Consider the following 22906-nt stretch of genomic DNA (forward strand, 5'->3'; position numbering starts at 1 on the left):
TCCGATACCCTCCGACAACAGAGTTCTAAACTCTGGATCTGAGCCAGTGATGGGATTAAGAGGAGAGAACAATACAACCCTCTTGGTGAGCATAACATCTTTCTTCAAAAGGCAGAAGTGGAAAATGATAACCAGGATGAGTGGGGCTGGGGTTTGTAGCAGTTTGAATTTGAAGATGAAAGAAGCATTTGAAGTGGTGAAAGATAGAATGAGGTGAACGCAGAAAATCAAAGGGCAAAATTTTGGGTGTAAACAATCTGTAGAACTAGCCAACACATGGGAAGTGGTTATCAACAGAGCTTTATAGGAAGGAGTGTGAGATTCCTCAATTGACAACTGAAATTCAATCAATCCCTCCATCAATAGTTATTGAGCACATACTGAGAACTAGGCACCGTAATAAGCTCTTGGGAGAGGACAGCAGTAGTGAGGCAGATGTCCTCTGCCCTCAAGATATTTCTAGTCTAATGGGGAAGATAGACCAAAATTATTTACAGAGCATGAACGAAGGAGAAGAGCAAGAATAAAAGAAAGAGCTGAACAAATAACCGAATATGCAGTTAGCTGAATAAATAAAATATATGTCAGTAAAAATATTAATATGTTCACGAGGGCTAAAGATCGGCACTGGAGGTTACTGGTAGTGAATCGCTGGTTACAATAGAAAGAAAATGAAATCCATGCAAGGATTGGAAAAGGCAGAGGTGGGTAATTTTGTTCACCTTTGCCTGGACTCAGATTTTGATGACATACAGTCATTCATTCATTCATTCATTCAATTGTATTTATTAAGCGCTTACTGGGTACAAAGCACTGTACTAAGTGCTTGAGAGATAAAAAACAAAATTAGACACATTCCCTGCCCTTAACAAGCTAACAGTCTAGAGGAGGAGACAGACATTAATATAAATAAATAAATAAATTACAGATCTGTACATACGTGCTGTGGGGCCCAGAAGGGAGATGAATAAAGGGAGCAAGTCAGGGTGATGCAGAAGGGAGTGGGAAAAGAGGAAATGGGGTCCTAGTCAGGGAAGACCTCTTGGACGAGATGTGCCTTCAGTAAGACTTTCAGGGCGGGAGCGTAATTGTCTGTCGGATATTCATTCGATTGCATTTATTGAGCGCTTACTGTGTGCCCAACACTATAAGGAGGGAGGATGTTCCAGGCCAGAGATGACTGCTGGAATCTGTAGTGGGATGAAAACAAGCACATAATTCAAGCTGGTTCCTTCATAACTGAGACCCTCCTCAATATGAAAAGGAAAACGGGTTGTCAGAAGAGGTCAGAAGACCTGAGTTTTAATCCTGGCTCTGCCAAGTACCTGTTGCGTGAACTTGGGCAAATCATTTCTTTGTCCTTCAATTTCCTCATCTGTAAAATGGGGATTCCATACCTGTCCTCGCTCATACTTAGATTGTGAGCCCCATGTGGGTCAGAGATTGTGTCCACATGATTAACTTATACGTTGGCTTCCCCATTGCTTAGAACAGTGCTTGACACATAGTAAGCACTTAAAAAGTACCATCATCATCATCATGTATATCCCTCCCCAGCCTGGAACAACAAAGGCAGGCCCTCAGCCAGAGAAGAGATTAGGATGGGAAACACTGGCTTCAGCATCCTCTGGCTCCTAAGGAGAGAATCTTTTTCTTCTCTGCGTTAAATCAATCACTGGTACTTACTAAGCATGACCACGTATTAAGTCCTGTGTTGAGTGCTGGGAAGCAGTGTTGGCTAGTGGAAAGAGCACAAACCTGGGAATCAGAGGACCTGGACTATAAGCCCAGCTCTGACTCTTTTATGCTGTGTGATCTTGGGCAAGCCATTTCACTTCTTTGTGCCTCTGTTTCCTCATCTGTAAAATAAGACTAGATCCCCATTCCTCTCCTACTTAGATTTTGAATTCCATGGAGGAAAGTGGTTATGTCTGATCTGATTATCTCACATCAACACTAGTGCTCAGTACAGTGCTTGGCTCATAGTAAGTGCTTAACAAATATCACAATTACTACTATCATCACTAAGTTCTTGGAAGAATTGCAAAATACTGTATGCAGAGCACTGTACTAAGTGCCTGGGAGAGTAAACTAGCATGTGCCGACATGATCCCTGCCCTGGAAGAGCTTAGCGTCATCTGGGGACCTTAACCAGCTCTCACCCTGAGAGCTGACCCCTCACCTTTTCCACTCAAAAACACCTGGGGGAGACATGCAAAGCTATCCATGGTCCTCAGGAGCTGGGGGAGTTGGTTGATAGGAGTTGAATTAGCCACCACGGTTTGGGCGTTTTTCCAGAAACATTCGGCTAAGTATAGGCCAGCTGCCTCTCTGTCCCCTGGCACGGTGGGACTGCTTTGCAAAATTGTCTCTCTGAAAAATAGAACCCTTATAAGCCCTCAAGAGCTGCATCTAATTCAATTAGGGAGGTTCCCAGGGGAGGGGGCCGGCGGGCGGGTGATCTGTAGATAAATGTGGCTTTTTCCCTTTGAAAGGAAACCAGCAACTGGGAGAGAGGAGGATTTTAAAAGAATGTGTAGCTCTAGGTCCGGCCGGCTGGAGGACCTAGGCTGTCGGCCCCTCTAGACTGGAAGGTCATTATGGCTAGGAAACAGGTCTGCTAATTCTGTTGGATTGTACTCTCCCGAGTGCTCAATACAGAGCGTCGTCTTGACCTGCTCCCTTTGTTCTTCCCCTCTCCCAGCCCCACAGTACTTATGTACATATCTCTAGTTTTACTTACTTGTACCCATGTCTGTCTTCCCCCGTCTAGACTGTAAACACGTTGTGGGCAGGGAATGTCACTGTTTATTGTTGTATTGTACTTTCCCAAGCACTTAGAACAATGTTCTGCACATAGTAAGTGCTCAATCAGTATGATTGAATGATGATGATGGTATTTGTTAAATGCTTACTATGTGGCAAGCGCTGTTCTAAGCACTGAATGATTGAATGCTCTGCTCTTAGTAAGCCTCAATACCATGGATTGATTCACTGAGAGGATATTTATTTATATTGATGCTATTGATGCCTGTTGACTTGTTTTGATGTCTATCTACCCGCTTCTAGACTGTAAGCCCATTGTGGGCAGGGATTGTCTCTATTTGTTGCTGAATTGTACTCTCCAAGCACTTAATACAGTGCTTTGCACATAGTAAGGGCTCAATAAATATGATTGAATGAATGAAGGTCACAAGTCAGGGGGTCCCAAGTGGAAGGAATCTGGGGAGATACCACCTGTCCAGAAACTCTAGCATGGTTCCACCCACAGAGAGTTTGTCAGTGAGGGTGGATGATTGTTTTTGCTTTAATTCACTCAGATCAGCAAATAATTGCTTAGACCTTGAGAAGCAGCATGGCCTAATAGAAAGAGCACAGGCCCGGGAGTCAGAGAAACTGGATTCTAACCCCCGCTCAGTCAATTGCTTGCTGTGTGACCTTGAACAAGTCTCTTCACTTCTTTGTGCTTCAGTTCCCCTGTTCTCCTTCTTACTTAGCCTGTGAGCCCCATGCAAGACAGGGACTGTGTCCAACCTAAATGACTTTTTATCTATCCCAACACTTAGAACAGTGTTTGACACATAGTATGTGCTTAACAAATGCCATAAACAAGAGCTGTGTTAGATACAAGTTTATCAGGTTGGATACAGTCCCTATCCCACATGGGGCATGTAGTCTAAGTAGGAGGGTTAACAGGTATTCAATCCCCATTTTACTGCTGAGGAAACTGAGGCACAGAGAAGGAAAGTGACTTGCCCTAGATCCCACAGCAGGCAAGTGGGGGAGCCAGGATGAGAACCCACATCCTCTGACTCTCCGGCTCATGCTCTTTCCACTAGGCCACGTTGCTCCTTGGTGGAAACCTTAGCTCCTTCCTAAGTACAAGCAATCAATAAATGTGATTAATTGATTGATTATAAAACTCATCCAGTTCTCCTAAAACCCTGGGGTTGGGTTCTTGCCAAACTTCTCGCTAAGGAAAACTTGAGCTGCAGTGCTCATCTGTGCTCATGCAGCGCTCCAAGCCCAGACAGGCACATCTTGTGAGAGGAATGTCCCCTAATTCCCCAGCAGCATCCGGGCCAAAGTATGGGTCGAAAGCATACGTCTGGCAGAAGTGATCAGTCGGTGGTATTTACTGGGCACCTCTTGAGTTGTGCAGCAACATACCAAGCACTTGGGAAAGTTCAACAGGAGCAACACAGTGTTTCTTGCTCTCAAGAAGCTTATCATCTAATTAGAGAGAGACGAATACAGGAGAGCAGGAGGACGTGGCTGGAAGTAGTAGTCCGCATCAGGGTGAAATAAAAGAATAAGTAGTTGAATATGCCAATGAAAATCTGCCAAAAATTTACATACATTAGTAGTGCTAAGGAAAGGAATAAAATGCTGACCTACCACGCTACTGTGCATGTTACCCAAAAGATAGGAGGATCTAAGTTTTCTCCACCACTGATCTGTCACTGCCTGCCACTGCGTTGTAAGCTCCTGGTGGGTCAGGAACACATCTTTCAACTCTACTGTAATGTTCTCTTCCAAGAATCTAATACAGTGCTAAGTACATGGTAAGCGCTCCATAACTATCATCGATTGATTGATCGCCAGACGAACCTTGATACAAATCCAACTCTTTATTTTTGAAGTGTTGGAAGCTTCCGTTCTGACCGACTCCATTGCTGTTGATATTCTGGGTTTTATTCTAGAGGGACACTGTAACCTTTCTTATCTTCTTCTTCGCATGCCCCAAGGGTCCTCTATAATTAAAATAATTAAACACCTATTTTTTAGAATTCAATGCATTTTTAATTTGCTGGGAAACAAATTATTTTTTAAAACTTGTCATCTATCTGCATTTTCTGTCCCATTTGGTTTTGCTTGCAGTTTTAATCTTTCCAACGGAATATATTTACCATGCCAATTAATTATCGTAGCCGCTCACCAGGCAACAGGCTTCACATTTTCTCTTGAGATAAAGGGAAACTGAGAAAATTTTGAGGCTGACAATTTCAAACCTAATCATTCCTTTATACTCCACCTCAACAGTTTAGTACCATGGCGACAGGATTAAATTCTACAAGGGGTCATTTATTTTGGCCCAGCCACTGGGACCAATTCCAAGCCCACCCAAGGTTAGGTGTGAGACTTGGGATGTGTCTATCACAGAGCCTTCCTGCTGGAGGACCTCACCTGATGAAGGACTCTGTGACCTTGGGAAAGTCACTTAATCTTCCTGGGCCTCAATTTTCCTTATCTGAAAAATGAAGTGGAAAGGAAAGAGAAGGGAAGTGGGGAAGGAGGGAGGGAGAGGGAAGGAAGAAGAGGGGGAAGCAGCATGGCCGAGTGGAAAGATCACAGGTCTTGGGAGTCAGAAGGGCCTGGGTTCTAATTCTACTCCCCAACGCTGGTCTGCTGTGTGACTTTGGGCAAGTCATTTAACTTCTCTGTGCCTCAGTTACCTCCTCTGTAAAATGGGTATTAAGATTAAGAGCTCCAAGAGGGACATGGACTTGTCCCCCCTGATAACCTTGCATCTTCCCCAGTGCATGGTACAGTGCCTGGCACGTTGTAAGCACTTAACAAATGCCATTAAAAAAGGGGGAGAAGGAAGCCAAGATGGGAGCTTTCCTTGACCTTTGAAGATGACGACACTGCTGGTGAAGTACCATTCATTGTGTGTTGTGGTGGGGGAGTTCCACCCACACCACTGAAAAATAGAGATAGCAGCCAATTCATTCGTTCATTCAATCATATTGAGTGAGTGCTTACTGTGTGCAGAGCACTGAACTAAGTGCTTGGGAAAGTACAACACCACAAAACACAGTGACATTCCCTGCCCACAACAAGCTTACACTCTAGACAGGGGGAGGTAGACATCAGTGAGGCTGGGACAGGGGAAGAGCAAATGGAGCAAATCAGGGTGATGCAGAAGTGAATGGGAGATGGCCAGTGTTTTCTTGCTCCCTGCTCAAAGGGGATGGACTGTACGTTCATAATTAGGGCTGCTCAGACCTCACCGGGATTGTCACAAAGTGTTGCTGCCTCTTCTACAGTGAGAGACAAATCTGGGGCAAAATTCCCCCCAAAACTAATTGTTTAAAACAGGGTTCACCTGCAAACTGCTGTTTGGGGCAGAGTTCTCTTCCCCACCCCACCACTCCCCAAACACACAGACTTCCACTGACTATTTCACCTGGGAGACTTGTGGTCAAACTAAGGCAAAGTCTCCTGGGGGACAAAGATGCCCCACTTTTTAGCGTGAGCCTACACACACCCACACACCCACACCCACACCTCCACACACCCACCCCCCCCCACACACACACACCAGCTTTGCATCTCTTCTGAATATAAGGTCTGCCTTTAAATAGTTCAAAATTATGGAGACCTGGACTTCTCATACATTAGAGAGGAACATGTCCAATCCTTTTAGTTTTCCCTTAAAATCAAGATTTTCACAATATGAAAACTTCATGGGACTGCCTTTGGCATAATGAGTGCAAGTCATTTATCCGATAAAAGAATGTCAACAGTAAGTACAGTATAATTGTGCGGTGACAAATTGGACCCATCCTTCAGAGGAAGAAAGAGTTACTGCTGTGCACAGAGTGGAGAGAGGCCAGGGTCAAGTGTAAGCACTTCTATTTAATATGCAGCTCCCAGAAACACCACTTTATCCTTTCAAAAGACAGATGCAAATTATAGCTAATAAAGTTATTATAAATAATTGCACTCCTTGTCTCCTGCATATTCAGAGGGTTTGAGGAGGGAGAGGAGGCAAATATGAAGGAGAGACACCTCTAAATAATGAATTAGGAAGGGTCTGATTGGCACATCTCGTTTCCACCAAACTTGGAAATGACCGGCTTTCCCATCACTTGGAATATTAGACAGGCCATGCTAGTTTTGACTGGGCAGGGGGAAGATTTGGGTTCCAGATTGCTCTTGAGTGCTTCATAAGTCTAATGGGATGATAATGGTGGTGGGAAGGAGGGGTCTTGAAAGAGATATTTTCAGGCTTCCAAAAAAATGTGTTTCTCCGATAGTGCCACGCTTGTTTGAAAGTGAAAGGTAGGTTCTCGGGAGGAGTTTTGATATCATGGAAGCAGAATGAAGGGACAACCCAGCTTTCCTAGAACACACTCTGGGAGCGGCGAGGAACTGAGTCGAAACCAGCAGTAACTAGGCTTCGGTATTAGAAAAATTTCCATCTGTGCAGGCAGGAAATGCCAGTAGGCTCAGGAGGAGTTTGGAAGACCTCTTCAGTCAATCGGACTTCACAGAGTCCTGGTTGATACTGGGGTGCCATGGAAGGAGTTAAGGGTCTAATGTGGGGGGAAAAGTTAGGGTGTCAGGTGCCTTGTCTTCATTTCAAGCCTGAGCACCGGGGGCTTTTTATACTAAAGCTAATGTTTACTACTGAGTGGGAAGAGCATTTTTAATGCATTCATGGCCCAGAAAATGAAGCAACAAACCAAACACAGAACTCTGATGCTTCACCATCAAATAACACATGGAAAAGAACAGAAAGGAACGGATTGAGGTAAGGCAGAATCACCATCTTCTCACTAAAACTGTCTTTGGGCAGAGAGAACGCTGAAACAAAGATTCAGCCCCAAAGGCCAATTTGGGGCTAAGTTATTGGAGATCACTAGAACTTGGGGAATTCTAATTGAGAACTCTGGGAAACTGAAGTTCTCTTTAGCTCCTTCCTCCCCTCTGTCTCTCCCACCTCTCCCGACACACACAGACTTCTAAAGATTTGTTTGACTGGGAGTCTGGGAAATGCTGCATTTTAAGGATTAACCAAAGAGGACTCCAGAAAAACCATGAAAATGGGGAAAGTAGAAGAAGCAGAGAGAGAAATGGTCTAATTGGAATCCCCTGGACCTGAATAAGGAATCTATTCTCCTCTCAATATGCATTTTACTCCAATTAGAATTAATAGGAGTGGAGGGGAGACTAGACTCTTAGAATCAGGAGCTGCTGTGGGATTAGCTGCCTCCTTTAGACTTTGCAAGGGCAAATTAGATAACATATATAAGGCTCTTTGCATTCCTCAGAAGAAAGGCACAATCGTTTACGTATTTTCTTTCAGAAATTCAGATAACCAAAATATCCAGCCCACCAAAAGGAGAGGACAAACAGTTTTGCAGACGAAGGATGCATTAAACCTGGGCAAAAGTCAGTCACACATTAGGTTGGGAGACCCTTTGGAGAGACTTGAAAGACACTAGGAGTCCACTGCGAAAATGAGAAAATAAACTAGGAAAGTGCAGAGTCAAGGGGGACCAGGATTCTGAAGACATTCAGCAAATTTCAGCTCCTAAAGAAATGTGTAGCTGATATTTGAATCCACCCAGGAGACAATTAAAGTTCCTTTCATAACAGCAGGAATTTTTAAAACTGTAACTGAATAGGAAGGCAAATAACTTGCCAAATGTCAACTGAGAATCTCTTTATCTTCATGCTGTAAGAATGCTCAGAAAATGCTTTAGCATCTCTTAAAAAGAGAATTAGAGATAAAAGAATTAAGCAATTATTTTGGCATATGGTTTAATCAACAAAGAGGAAAGATGTTTGCCTAAATTGGTAATCAGATTTACAAGGTAAAAGATAAGGAATTAAGAAAAGTCCCAACAGGCAGCAGAATATTTAAAAGGCCTTGATTTTGATAAGGTTCTAAGAGAGATACGAGGTTGTTAAATGAGATTGAAATCAGATCAATTTTAGCAGATACTTTTCAAATCTTTCCCAGCTGAACCTTCTCATTGAGAAAAAGAAGGTTCTGGGAACTGGTCCCTGAGCACCAGACAAAAGGGTTCCCTTGGTCGCCCAGTCTCTCAGCATCGGGCAAGTGTGTTCCCAGGGTGGGGTGGACATTGGCCACAGCGGCAGAGGACTCCACCATCATGGCCACCAAGTCATCGCTTGCTTCTGGGACATGTAGTCATAGCAACATTGCCCCAGAAATGACTCAGAGCCCCCTACTCTTCCACTCCCCCCTGGTAATTCAGTCATTCATTCGATCATATTTATTGAGAGCTTATTGTGTGCAGAGCACTGTACTAAGCGCTTGGGAAATACAGATCGGCAACGTATAGAGACGGTACCTACCCAACAACAGGGTCACAGTCTAGAAGGTAATGGCCTAGTCCTAGTGGCTAACGGAGACTTCTTCATTTGGAATATGAGCCATTTTGTCTTATTATTAATAATAATAATTATTATAATAACAATAATTATGATGATATTTGTTAAGCACTTACTATGTGCCAAGCACCGTTCTAAGCACTGGAGTAGATACAAGGTAATGAGATTGTCTGACGTGGGGCTCACAGTCTTCATCCCTATTTTCCAGATGAGGTAACTGAGGCCCAGAGAAGTGAAGTGACTTGCCTGAAGTCATATAGCTGATAAGTGACGGAGCTGAGATTAGAACCCAGGACCACTGATTCCCAAACCCAGGCTCTTGCCACTAGGCCACACTGCTTCTTGTTAGTGGTATTCTGTGCGAGAACAATATAAAAGCAGCATGAGAAGCAGTGTAGCCTAGTGGACAGAGCACGGGCCTGGGAGTTAGAAGGACCTGGGTTCTAATCCTGCCTCCTCCATTTGTCTGCTGTCTGATTTTGGGCAAGTCACTTTGCTTCCCTCTGCCTCAGTTCTCTCATCTGTAAAATGGGAATTAATATTGTGAGGGACAGAGACTGAGTCCAATCTGCATAATTTGTGTCTACCCCAGCACTTAGTACAGTGCCTGGCACATAGTAAGCACTTAACAAGTACCATTTAAAACAAAAAGCAACCATCTTCTTTTTTTTTAACAGCATTAGTTAATTTCTTCTACCACCACATTAGCTTAGATCACATCAATCAATCAGTGGTGTTTATTGAGTGCTTACTGTGTGCAGAACACTATACTAAGTGCTTGGGAGAGTGCAATGCAACAGAGCTGGTAGACACATTCCCTGCCCAAAACAAGCTTACAGTCTAGAGGAACCTTTCATCTAAAATTGGGTAAATGGGTTAAAGTGTAAGTTTAAATACTACTTAAATTATTATTAGTGTATTTTTGTAGTGCTTACTATGTGTAATATCAAATTACTGTGTAATTCAAATAGGCAGCATTCTTAAATGTACAGAATGGTAACGCACAAAAATGAAGATCCCATAATTTGCAAAAGTTCATTAGATTAAATCAGAATTAGAATAAAATCACCAATGCAAGAGGAGCAATGCCCATTTTCTGGCTAAAAGCTAAATATTTTGGGGAAGCTCGTATAGCAATAACACTGGTGCCAATTACTGCAAGGAAAAAAAGTCAAATTAAGGCCAGAACATCCCCAAAAGGACAGTTAAAATATGATTAAGCATATTTATGAACTCTTTGTCATCTCCTGAGTCATTTTCACTGGAAAGGGATTCTAGGAACCTTAAAATTACTTTCAGATTTGTGGTTTTTTTCCCCTTTGGGTAAATTTAGCACACCAGAGTGGATCAGTACAAATCGGATGAGTTGCAGGAAGCCAATATCTCTCAAGTAATAGTTGGTTCCATTAAGGTAATTAAAACTGGGAAAGCCCCCAGATTTTATCTTTAACAACAGAATTTTATGAAAAATCTAATGGTAAGGTGACTCCCGACTCACTAAAAATGTAATAAGATTTCAGGGAAGTTAATTAGATAAAAGGGCCATTCCCAAGAGTATTAACATTCTTATAGAACAATAGCCTGGTAATCACTTGGAAGCTTTGATCACAAAATGTATGTAAAAGTTTCAGCCAGAACTTGCTCATTTGTTTGATAATATAACTATTATAGGATAAGGTGGGATTTATCCAACACTGACTGCAGAACAGCTGAGAAGCTCCGCGGGGCTTTACTGACAGCATTTTGAATTATAATTTTTCTGTGGAACATCACTTGATATTGAAAAAAGCATTTGACAGAGTTGAATGGCAGTATTTGGTGGTAATAGCTACATGTATTCGAAACAAAGGAGAGACATGATTCCTGCCCTCTGGGACAGTGTCCGATCTTGGTGAGAGGAAACAAATTTAAAGAATAATAACAATGGATGGCAAACAATAAGTCTCAGCCTCAATGGGACAAGATAACAGTGTTAGATCATTAAATAACAGTTTTGAAATGGGAGTCCACAGACTCTTTTCCCCTTTAAGCAGAGAGTCTTTGGTTCCACATCACCCCAGCCCCCTCAGTATGGGAAGTATCCTAAAGCAGGTATCCCGTGTCTGGGGTCCTGCTTGCCGTTCCCAAGCTCCAAGCTCTGCCCCGTTTGCTTCCTCCCAGAGCCCGCTGCTCTCCGATTGAAAAACTGGATGCCAAGCATGGAGTCCACAGCCACTAGCTCCCTCTTAAACCCATTTCTGCAAGGGAGTCTCATTCCAGAGGAGAAATTTGGCCACTGGGATAACAGAAAAAGACCAACAAACCCTTCAAAACAACATAAATTATTTCTTAAAACCTACTATGTCCTAAACACTGCTACAGATACTTGGGAATTTCCAAATAAATCAATTAAACATGGCTCCCGCCCTTAAGTAGCTTACAACTGAAGAGGGAAGGCAAACACGGAATGCTACGGTTTAAAAATATTAAAGATTAGACAAGTAACAGGAACAAGAAGTAAGTGCAGCCAGCTTTTCTCATAGAGGCTCTGAAAGCCTCAACTTTTAAAAATCGTTTTCTCGACATTCCACTGACACTCAACATCCAAAGACTTTTGAAGACCCGTGCTTTGGTCCTGATCCGTTGCTGAGGGAGAGCTAGGCTAGCAGAGTAGGCACAGGAAACATTTTTTTGGCTATGACCAACAACAAAAATCTCAATCCTGTTGACTCTTGAGCCAAGATGAGCGAGGCATGGTTAAGGAGAAATAAGATTCTTCAATAAAGTTGGATTTGAAAACGCACTTTGATAGCAAGCTCTTTGAGGGCAGGGATCATGTCTATTAATTCTATTGAATTATCTCAAGCACTTTGTTCAGTGTTCTGCACAGAGTAAGCACTCCATAAATACTGAATGATTGACAACACTCTGAATTGTTGCTGGGTGGTGATGGGGGTGGAGGTGGGCTTTGTAAAGAACGGCCCACCGTCATTTACCCTTCCTCACCTTAGCTGATCACTCTTTTCTGCCTCCTCCACTTGATGAAGTGGTATAGAAAGCAGAGTGGACTAGAGAAAAAGCCCAGAGCCTTGGAGTCAAAGGAACAAGGTCCTGATCCCAAATCTGCCACTTACTTTCTGTGTGACTTTGGGGAAGTCACTTCTCTGTGTCTCAATTTCCTCATCTGTAAAATGGGGATTAAATAACTGTTTTTGCTCTTATTTAGATTGTAAGGCCCAGGCCAGACAGGGACTCTGTCCAACCTGATTATCTTGTGTCTACCCCAGTACTTAGTGCAGTGTTTGGCATATAAGCATCTAACAAATACCACACTTATTTCTACTGATGACTGCTGACATGGATTGAGCACCTACTAAATACCTTACAGTCATTAGGGCATGCAGCTCAAGTATGTTCAGTGCAAAAATGCAGTGGGCGTGGTGTAAAGTAGGTTTTCAAAGCCACTGAGACATGAGGAGACCTCATATTTTGAGACTGCTCCATGTGTGACTAAGTACCACATGCTAGATTGTGGGCAACCTGAGGACAGGGACCATGTCTAGTATCTCTATTGAACCCTCCCAAGCACTCAGTACAGTGCTCCGCACACACTTGGTGCTCAGTAGTGCTCTGCATGCAGAAGCAGCTCAGTACATATTATCATTGATTGATTGCCATGTGAACACACTAATAATACAAACATATACACGGAAAACTCCTGCCATTTAATTGTGTGCTATTATGAGTGGTTTTCCTATGGGCATCTAAGAAATTATTAGAATTCTCTGTCCCTTTCAGGAAAATAGACTCTCTTAAGGATCTGTGGGCCAAACTTTAGTAACAACGACTGTGCGTGTGTACTTTTGTTTTCCCCAAGCAGGGAAAACTCCTTACAAACTCTGGGAAAAACAAGTGCCTCCCTCCACCCCCTCCTCACCCCCTTCCCCAATCCTTACACTCACTAGGAAGCCCAAAGAATGACAAGGGTGCTTAATATTTTGACAAATGCTTCTTCACTTTGGCGTTCTCCTGAGCCATGAAAGGGCAGATCTGTCTCTATTGATAGGTTTACATGTTTTTGCACTTCATCCTGCCGCTTCTCACAGTTTGCAATAAATCTAGTCAATGTCAGTGATTCCTTTTAAGAACCCCGAAGCGATTAGCTTCGTCTCCCTAAAGCGGTAGAGTCGAAAATGAAAATTCTACCGAAGAACGCGCTTTTTCCGGGGTTAAGCGTGGAAGGCTTTGAGGATTTTTCTTCCCCCCATTATTGGATCCGCTCTCTTGCCGCTGGAAGGGCCTGCTTGAAGGGTAAAATTCTAATTTAGCTCTTGCTGGAGGACTGGGCATCCCATTGAGCTCTGGGCTCGGAATTGGCTGACTGATTCCGAAACGCAAACCACCATAGCTGGACTCTGGACGCTTGCTCCCCGTTGATTTATTCTTTAGTGACCTTTCAAGACTCTCCGGGACAGCAAAAATGAATAGCAAATATGACTGTAAATACACACACACATACAGATACATACACATGCATATATTTAATCTTAGCTTGAAGGATAGTTGAAACAGCTGTATTTATTTACTTAAATTAGTGTCCCAGTGAAACGGCGGAGGCGAGCTACCGAGCCCTCGGAAAACACAACCGAGGGCCTGAGTTTTCAGCTGCCTCACAATACCATCTTGACCTTAGAATTCCCTCGCTGGGTAGATTTTCAGGCTTTTCAAGGGGGTGCTTGACATTCCTTAAGCCTAAGGAACCATTCGCGTGGTTTGTTTGAAGGAATTATAAGCATAACAAATGGTCACTCCACAAAAGCGGGTGGGATGCTTACGTTATTACCGGAACAATATTTTGGTTTGGGCTAGTTATCTGTTTGGGTTTTCCCTAAATCATCGCGGTGTTTCTGTTGGCTTCTTTTTGTCTGGCTGTTTGTTGCAGGGGCAGGGTTTCCGTCATCATCATCAATCGTATTTATTGAGCGCTTACTATGTGCAGAACACTGTACTAAGCACTTGGGAAGTACAAATTGGCAACATATAGAGACAGTCCCTACCCAACGGTGGGCTCACAGTCTAAAAGGGGGAGACAGAGAACAAAACCAAACATACTAACAAAATAAAATAAATAGAATAGATACGTACAAAAAGGTTTCCAGCCTTTGACTCCTCCCTCCAGAGACTCCTTGGAGAAGCAGTGTGGTGTAGTGGGTAGAGCATGGCCCTGGGAGTCAGAAGGACCTACATTTTAATCTTGGCTCCACCACTTGTCTGCTGTGTGACCTTGGGCGAGTTCCTTCGCCTCTCTGTGCCTCTGTAAAATGGGGATTATGACTGGGAACCTCATGTGTGAGGAGGACTGTGTCCAACCTGATTAGCTTGTATCAACCCCGGCACTTAAAATTTATTATTCTAATCCCGACTCTGCCCCTTCTCTGCTGTGTGACCTTGGGCAAGTCACTTAACTTCTCTTAAAGTAGCAGCGTGGCTCAGTGGAAAGAGCCCGGGCTTGGGAGTCAGAGGTCATGGGTTCTAATTCCGGCTCCACCACTTGTCAACTGCGTGACTTTGGGCAAGTCACTTAACTTCTCTGGGCCTCAGTTGCTTCATCTGTAAAATGGGGACTAAAAGTGTGAGCCCCATGTGGGACAACCTGATTACCTTGTATCCCCCCCAGCACTTAGAACATATGCTTGGTACACAGTAAGCGTTTAACAAATGCCATCATTGTTATATGTTGCCAATTTGTACTTCCCAAGCGCTTAGTACAGTGCTCTGCACATAGTAAGCACTCAATAAATATGATTGATGATGATGATTCATTCATTCATTCATTCATTCAATCAATCATATTTATTAAGCGCTTACTGTGTGCAAGAGCACTGGATTCAGCGCTTGGGAAGTACAAGTACACTTGGCAAGCGTTTGGGAAGTACAAGTATTAATCTCTATGTCTCAGTTACTTCATCTGTAAAATGGGGACTAAAAGTATGAGCCCCAAGTGGAACAACCTGATTACCTTGTTCCCCCCCAGCGCTTAGGACAGTGCTTGGCACACAGTAAGCGTTTAACAAATGCCATCATTATTATTCATTCATCCATTCATTCATTCAATCGAATTTATTGAGCGCTTACTGCGTGCATTGTGTACTAAGTGCTTGGGAAGTACAAGTTGGCAACATATACCCAACTTAACTTCTCTGGGCCTCAGTTACTTCATCTGTAAAATGGGGATAAAGACTGTGAGCCCCCTGTGGAACAACCTCACCGCCTTGTACCTCCCCAGCGCTTAGACAGTGCTTTGCACACAGTAAGCGCTTAATAAATGCCATTATTATTATTATTATTATCATGTACAAGTATTATTATTAAAACACCAACAAAAGCCGAGTTCCCAAGGAAACTGAAAAATTTGTTTTCCTGCCCTCCAAAAGGGAAATTTGACAAAATGATAACAAACGATGAGGTAACTGGGGCCCAGAGAAGTTAAGTGAATTGCCCAAAGTCACACAGCAGACAAGCGGCGGAGTCAGGATTAGAACCCATGACCTCTGACTCTCAAGCCTGGGCTCTTTCCACTGAGCCACGCTGCTTCTCTGAGGAGTATTAAGGGTGCAGTGGAAGCCATTGGATTTGGATTTGGATTTGAGAAGCGGCGTGGCTCAATGGAAAGAGTGCGGGCTTTGGAGTCAGAGGTCATGGGTTCAAATCCCGGCTCCACCACTTGTCAGCTGTGTGACTTTGGGCAAGTCACTTCACTTCTCTGGGCCTCAGTTCCCTCATTTGTAAAATGGGGATGAAGACTGTGAGCCCCCCGTGGGACAATCTGATCACCTTGTATCTCCCCCAGTGCTTAGAACAGTGCTTTGCACATAGTAAGTGCTTAATAAATGCCTTTATTATTATTATTACTATTTGGCAAGAAGATCCTTGGGCCCCAGACTGAGCCCTCTCCTTCCTCTCCCCCTCCCCATCCCCCCTGCCTTACCTCCTTCCCTTCCCCACAGCACCTGTATATATGTATATATTTTTGTATGTATTTATTACTCTATTTGTACATATTTATTCTATTTATTTTGTTAATACGTCTTGTTCTGTTCTCTGTCTCCCCCTTCTAGACTGTGAGCCCACTGTTGGGTAGGGACCATCTCTATATGTTGCCAACTTGGACTTCCCAAGCGCTTAGTACAGTGCTCTGCACACAGTAAGTGCTCAATAAATACGATGGAATGAATGAGTGAGTGAATGATTCTCCGTGCCTCAGTTACCTCATCTGTAAAATGGGGACTACTGAGGCCCTACTGAGAGCTCACCTCCTCCAGGAGGCCTTCCCAGACTGAGCCCCTTCCTTTCTCTCCCCCTCATCCCCCTCTCCATCCCCCCATCTTACCTCCTTCCCTTCCCCACAGCACCTGTATAGATGTGTATGTGTTTGTGCATATTTATTACTCTATTTATTTATTTATTTATTTATTTTACTTGTACATATCTATTCTATTTATTTTATTTTGTTAGTATGTTTGGTTTTGTTCTCCGTCTCCCCGTTTTAGACTATGAGCCCACTGTTGGGTAGGGACTGTCTCTATATGTTGCCAACTTGAACTTCCCAAGCGCATAGTACAGTGCTCTGCACACAGTAAGCGCTCAATAAACATGATTGATTGATTGATTGATTGATTGATTTTATTTTGTTAATATGTTTGGTTTTGTTCTCTGTCTTTGGGACTGTCTCTATGTGTTGCCAACTTGTACTTCCCAAGCGCTTAGTACTGTGCTCTGCACACAGTAAGCGCTCAATAAATACGATTGATTGATTGCACACAGTAAGCGCTCAATAAATACGATTGATTGATTGATTGTCTCCCCCTTCTAGACTGTGAGCCCACTGTTGGGTAGGGACTGTCTCTATATGTTGCCAACTTGAACTTCCCAAGCGCTTAGTACAGTGCTCTGCACACAGTAAGCGCTCAATAAATACAATTGATTGATTGATTGATTTTACTTGTACATTCCCTTCTCCACAGCACCTGTATATATGTATATACATTTGTACATATTTATTACTCTATTTATTTATTTTACATATCTATTCTATTTTATTTTGTTAGTATGTTTGGTTTTGTTCACCGTCTTCCCCTTTTAGACTGTGAGCCCACTGTTGGATAGGGACTGTCTCTATATGTTGCCAACCTGTACTTCCCAAGCGCTTAGTACAGTGCTCCGTAAGCGCTCAATAAATACGATTGATTGATTTTAGACTGTGAGCCGACTGTTGGGTAGGGACTGTCTCTATATGTTGCCAACTTGGACTTCCCAAGCGCTTAGTACAGTGCTCTGCACACAGCAAGCGCTCAATAAATACGATTGATTGATTGATTGATTGATCGATAGTCTCCCCCTTCTAGTCTGTGAGCCCGCTGTTGGGTAGGGACCACCTCTATATGTTGCCAACTTGGACTTCCCAAGCGGTTAGTACAGTGCTCTGCACACAGTAAGCGCTCAATAAATACGATTGATTGATTGATTGACTGATCGTCTCCCCCTTCTAGACTGTGAGCCCGCTGTCGGGTAGGGCCCATCTCTATATGTTGCCAACTTGGACTTCCCAAGCGCTTAGTACAGTGCTCTGCACACAGTAGGCGCTCAAGTGCTTTGCACATACTAAGCGCTTAACAAAGGCCATCATTAATTAATTAATTATTAATAGATACGATTGAATGAGTGAGTGAATGAATGATTCTCAGTTACCTCATCTGGAAAATGGGGACTAAAAGTGTGAAGCCCACGTGGGACACTTTGATTACCCTGGATGTAGCCCAGTTTTTAATAAACGCCATTATTATTATTATTATTATTATTATTATTATTAATTATTCTTTATTAGTCGGCTTCGCAGGCCTAGCTCGACGGTTGGCCCCGGCGCATGCGCAGTGAGCTCGGCCCGCGGGGGTACGGCCCAGCGGGGGAACGTGGCCCCGCCCCCTCGTGACGTCAGCGGGGCCCGAGCGGGAGGCGTGCGTGCGCGTGCGTGCGTGCGTGCGTGCGACGCCTCGGCCGGGCCGGAGGGTGGGGGCGGGGAGGAGAAAGAGCCGCAGCGGCGCAGGGGGGCGCGCTCCCGGGCTGATGGCGGATCACATCCCGCTGTATCCGGTGCTCAGCGCCGCCGCCAACAGCAAGCGAGCGGCCTACTACAGCGCCGCACGGACCGGGCCCGGGGCCGATCGGAACAACAGGTACAGGGCGGGGCGGGCTCCGTGCCATCCGCAGACCCCCCCTCCTCCCTCCCCCGCCCCCCTCGAGCGAGGGGGCGTGGCCTCCGTCGCGATGGGCGTGGCTTCGGGGTCGAGGGGCGTGGTCTCGCGGCGGATGGGCGTGGCTTCTGGGAGCGAGGGGCGTGGCCTCGCGATGGGGGCGTGGCCTCCCGTCGGAGGGCGTGGTCTCGCGATGGTTGGGCGTGTCCTCGCGGACAGGGCGCGGCCTCTTCCGCCGCACGCTTTCCCGCCCTTTCCTCGCCTCAGCTCGAGGCGCCTCCCTCATTCACTCAGTCGTACTTACTGAGCGCCCACTGTGTGAGGGGCGGTGGACTGAGCGCTTGGGAAGCACAAGTTGGCAACATATCAGCTTCCAGATAATAATAATAATAATGATGGCATTCATTGTATATGTGTGTTTGTACATATTTATTACTCTACTTATTATTTTTTGATGGCATTAGTTAAGCGCTTACTATGTGCAGAGCGCCATTCCAAGCGCTGGGGAGTTTACAGGGTGATTAGGTTGTCCCCACGTGGGACTCACAGTCTTCATCCCCATTTTACAGATGAGGTCACTGAGGCTCGGAGAAGTGAAGTGACCTGATCATCATCATCAATCGTATTTATTGAGTGCTTACTGTGTGCAGAGCACTGTACTAAGCGCTTGGGAAGTAGAAGTTGGCAACATATAGAGACAGTCCCTACCCAACAGTGGGCTCACCGTCTAAAAACTTGCCCAGGTCACCCAGCAGACAGGTGGCGGAGTTGGGATTCGAACCCATGACCTCTGACTCCAAAGCCCGGGCTCTTTCCACTGAGCCACGCAGCCCACGTCATCCCCTGGGCCTGGAATGCCCTCCTCCTGCCCATTATTAATTATGAATAATAGCATTTATTAAGCGCTTACTATGTGCAAAGCACTGTTCTAAGCACTGGGGAGGTTACAAGGTGATCAGGTTGTCCCTGGTGGGGCTCACAGATTTAATCCCCATTTTCCAGATGAGGTAACTGAGGCACAGAGAAGTGAAGTGACGTGCCCAAAGTGAAGTGACTGGCCCATCCGCCAAGCTCGCTCTCTTCCTCCCTTCAAGGCCCTACTGAGAGCTCACCTCCTCCAGGAGGCCTTCCCAGACTGAGCCCCTTCCTTCCTCTCCCCCTCGTCCCCCTCTCCATCCCCCCCATCTTACCCTCTTCCCTTCCCCACAGCACCCGTATAGATGTATATATGTTTGTACATATTTATTATTCTATTTATTTATTTATTTTACTTGTACATATCTATTCTATTTATTTTATTTTGTTAGTATGTTTGGTTTTGTTCTCCGTCTCCCCCTTTTATACTCTGAGCCCACTGTTGGGTAGGGACTGTCTCTATATGTTGCCAACTTGGACTTCCCAAGCGCTTAGTACAGTGCTCTGCACACACACAGTAAGCGCTCAATAAATACAATTGATTGATTGATTGATTTTACTTGTACATTCCCTTCTCCACAGCACCTGTATATATGTATATACATTTGTACATATTTATTACTCTATTTATTTTACATATCCTATTTTATTTTGTTAGTATGTTTGGTTTTGTTCTCCGTCTTCCCCTTTTAGACTGTGAGCCCACTGTTGGATAGGGACTGTCTTTATATGTTGCCAACCTGTACTTCCCAAGCGCTTAGTACAGTGCTCCGTAAGCGCTCAATAAATACGATTGATTGATTTTAGACTGTGAGCCGACTGTTGGGTAGGGACTGTCTCTATATGTTGCCAACTTGGACTTCCCAAGCGTTTAGTACAGTGCCCTGCACACAGTAAGCGCTCAATAAATACGATTGATGATGATGATGATTTATTAAGCGCTTACTATGTGCAAAGCACTGTTCTAAGCGCTGGGGAGGTTACAAGGTGATCAGGTTGTCCCACATGGGGCTCACAGTCTTCATCCCCATTTTACAGATGAGATAACTGAGGCCCAGTGAAGTGACTTGCCCAAAGTCACACAGCCGACCAATGGAGGAGCTGGGATTTGAACCCGTGACCTCTGACTCCAAAGCCCGGGCTCTTTCCACTGAGCCACGCTGCTTCTCCAATGGCATTTATTAAGCGCTTACTATGTGCAAAGCACTGTTCTAAGCGCTGGGTAGGTTACGAGGTGATCAGGTTGTCCCACGGAGGGCTCACAGTCTTCATCCCCATTTTACAGATGAGGGAACTGAGGCACAGAGAAGTGACATGACTTGCCCAAAGTCACACAACTGACAATTGGCAGAGCTGGGATTTGAACCCATGACCTCTGACTCCAATGCCCGGGCTCTTTCCACTGAGCCGTGCTGCTTCTCTAATCACACCCGTCCTTCTCCCATTAATAATAATGGTATTTGTTAAGCGCTTATTTGCTCTGCACACAGTAAGCGCTCAATAAATAGGATTGAATGAATGAATGTGCCAAACGCTGGGGTAGATCCAAGGCCATCAGGTTGGACACCCTCCGTGCCCCACATGGTACTCACCAGCGTCTCAATCCCCATTTTACAGATGAGGCAACTGAGGCCCTTTGAAGCGACATAATCATAATAACGATGGTGTTTGTTACGCACTTACTACGTGCTATAAACACTGTTGTAAATGCAGGGTAGATCCGAGGCAGTCGGGTTGGACACTGACCCTGTCCCACACAGGGTTCACCGTCTCAATCCCCATTTTACAGATGAGGGAACTGAGGCCCTTTGAAGTGACATAATAATCATAATAATGATGGTATTTATTAAGCGCTTACTACATTTTAAGCACTGTTCTAAGGGCTGGGTAGATCCAAGGCATTCAGGTTGGACACTGTCCCTCATAGGGTTCACCATCCCAATCCCCATTTTACAGATGAGGGAACTGAGGCCCTTTGAAGTGACATCATAATCATAATAATGATGGGATTTAAGTGCTTACTATGTGCAAAACGCTGTTCTAAACACTGAGGTTCATTCAGTCGTATTTATTGAGCGCTTACTGTGTGCAGAGCACTGTACTAAGCAGTTGGTTGAGGTTGATATGAGGTTGGACACTGTCCCTGCCCCACATGGGGCTCACCATCTCAATCCCCATTTTACAGATGAGGGAACTGAGGCCCTTTGAAGTGACATAATAATCATAATAATGATGGTATTTAAGTGCTTACTATGTGCAAAACGCTGTTCTAAACACTGAGGTTCATTCAGTCGTATTTATTGAGCGCTTACTGTATGCAGAGCACTGTACTAAGCGCTTGGTTGAGGTTGTTATGAGGTTGGACACTGTCCCTGTCCCACATGGGGCTCACCATCTCAATCCCCATTTTCCAGATGAGGGAACTGAGGCCCTTTGAAGTGACGTAATAATCATAATAATGGTGGTATTTGTTCTCTGAGCCTCAGTTACCTCATCTGGAAAATGGGGATTAAAACTGTGAGCCCCACGTGGGACAACCTGATCACCTTGTATCACCCCCAGCGCTTAGAACAGTGCTTTGCACATAGTAAGTGCTTAACAAATGCCATTATTATTATTATTATTATTAAGCGCTTACTACGTTCTAAGCGCTGGGTAGATCCAAGGCAATCAGGTTTCCCCCTTTTAGACTGTGAGCCCACTGTTGGGTAGGGCCCGTCTCTATATGTTGCCAACTTGTACTTCCCAAGCGCTTACTACAGTGCTCTGCACACAGTAAGCGCTCAATAAATACGATTGATTGATTGATTGATTGGTCTTCTGCTAGATTTTGGTGCCAGATTGTGCCTGGGGCTGGGTGGCTGAGAGATCTGAGAAGCAGCGTGGCTCAGTGGAAAGAGCGCGGGCTTTGGAGTCAGAGGTCATGGGTTCAAATCCCGGCTCCACCACTTGTCAGCTGTGTGACTTTGGGCCAGTCACTTCACGTCTCTGTGCCTCAGTTACCTCATCTGTAAAATGGGGATTAAGACTGTGCGTGGCTCAGAGGAAAGAGCCCGGGCTTTGGAGTCAGAGGTCAGGGGTTCAAATCCCGGCTCCACCACTTGTCAGCTGTGTGACTTTGGGCAAGTCACTTCACTTCTCTGTGCCTCAGTTACCTCATCTGTGAAATGGGGATTAAGACTGTGAACCCCCCGTGGGAAAACCTGATCACCTTATAACCTCCCCAGCGCTTAGAACAGTGCTTTGCACATTGTAAGTGCTTAATAAATGCCATCATCATTATTATTGTGAGCCTCGTGTGGGACAACCTGATCTCTTTGTATCCCCCCAGCGCTTAGAACGGTGCTTTGCACATAGTAAGCGCTTAACAAATACCATCATTATTATTATTATTATTATTATTATTATTATTATTATTATTATTATCTGAGGTTGTTTTCAGTGGAGTTGTAATCAATTCAGTGAAATTGTGTCCCTCAGGAAGCAAAAGTTGCTGAGAAAGACCGGGTTTCCGCTATTCCTGTGTCACAAGCCGTTATCCTTGGCATTATCCTCGACTCACGTCTCTGAGAAGCAGCGTGGCTCAGTGGAACGAGCCCGGGCTTTGGAGT

General features: G+C 44.6%; 1 protein-coding gene across 4 annotated transcripts in view; it reads left to right on the forward strand.

Moving 5' to 3' along the window:
* The first annotated feature begins 18251 nt into the window (after window positions 1-18251).
* Window positions 18252-22906, forward strand: part of ATP9B (ATPase phospholipid transporting 9B (putative)) — a 211259-nt gene continuing 206604 nt past the window's right edge. For all 4 annotated transcript variants that reach the window (XM_038771100.1, XM_038771101.1, XM_038771103.1 and 1 more), the window contains exon 1: window positions 18252-18362. In XM_038771100.1, coding sequence (XP_038627028.1) covers window positions 18253-18362 — 110 coding nt within the window. In that variant the 5' untranslated portion in view covers window position 18252. The remainder of the gene's footprint in view (window positions 18363-22906) is intronic.

Source organism: Tachyglossus aculeatus, chromosome X2 (assembly GCF_015852505.1).
Source record: "Tachyglossus aculeatus isolate mTacAcu1 chromosome X2, mTacAcu1.pri, whole genome shotgun sequence".
In the NCBI taxonomy this organism is placed as follows: domain Eukaryota; kingdom Metazoa; phylum Chordata; class Mammalia; order Monotremata; family Tachyglossidae; genus Tachyglossus; species Tachyglossus aculeatus.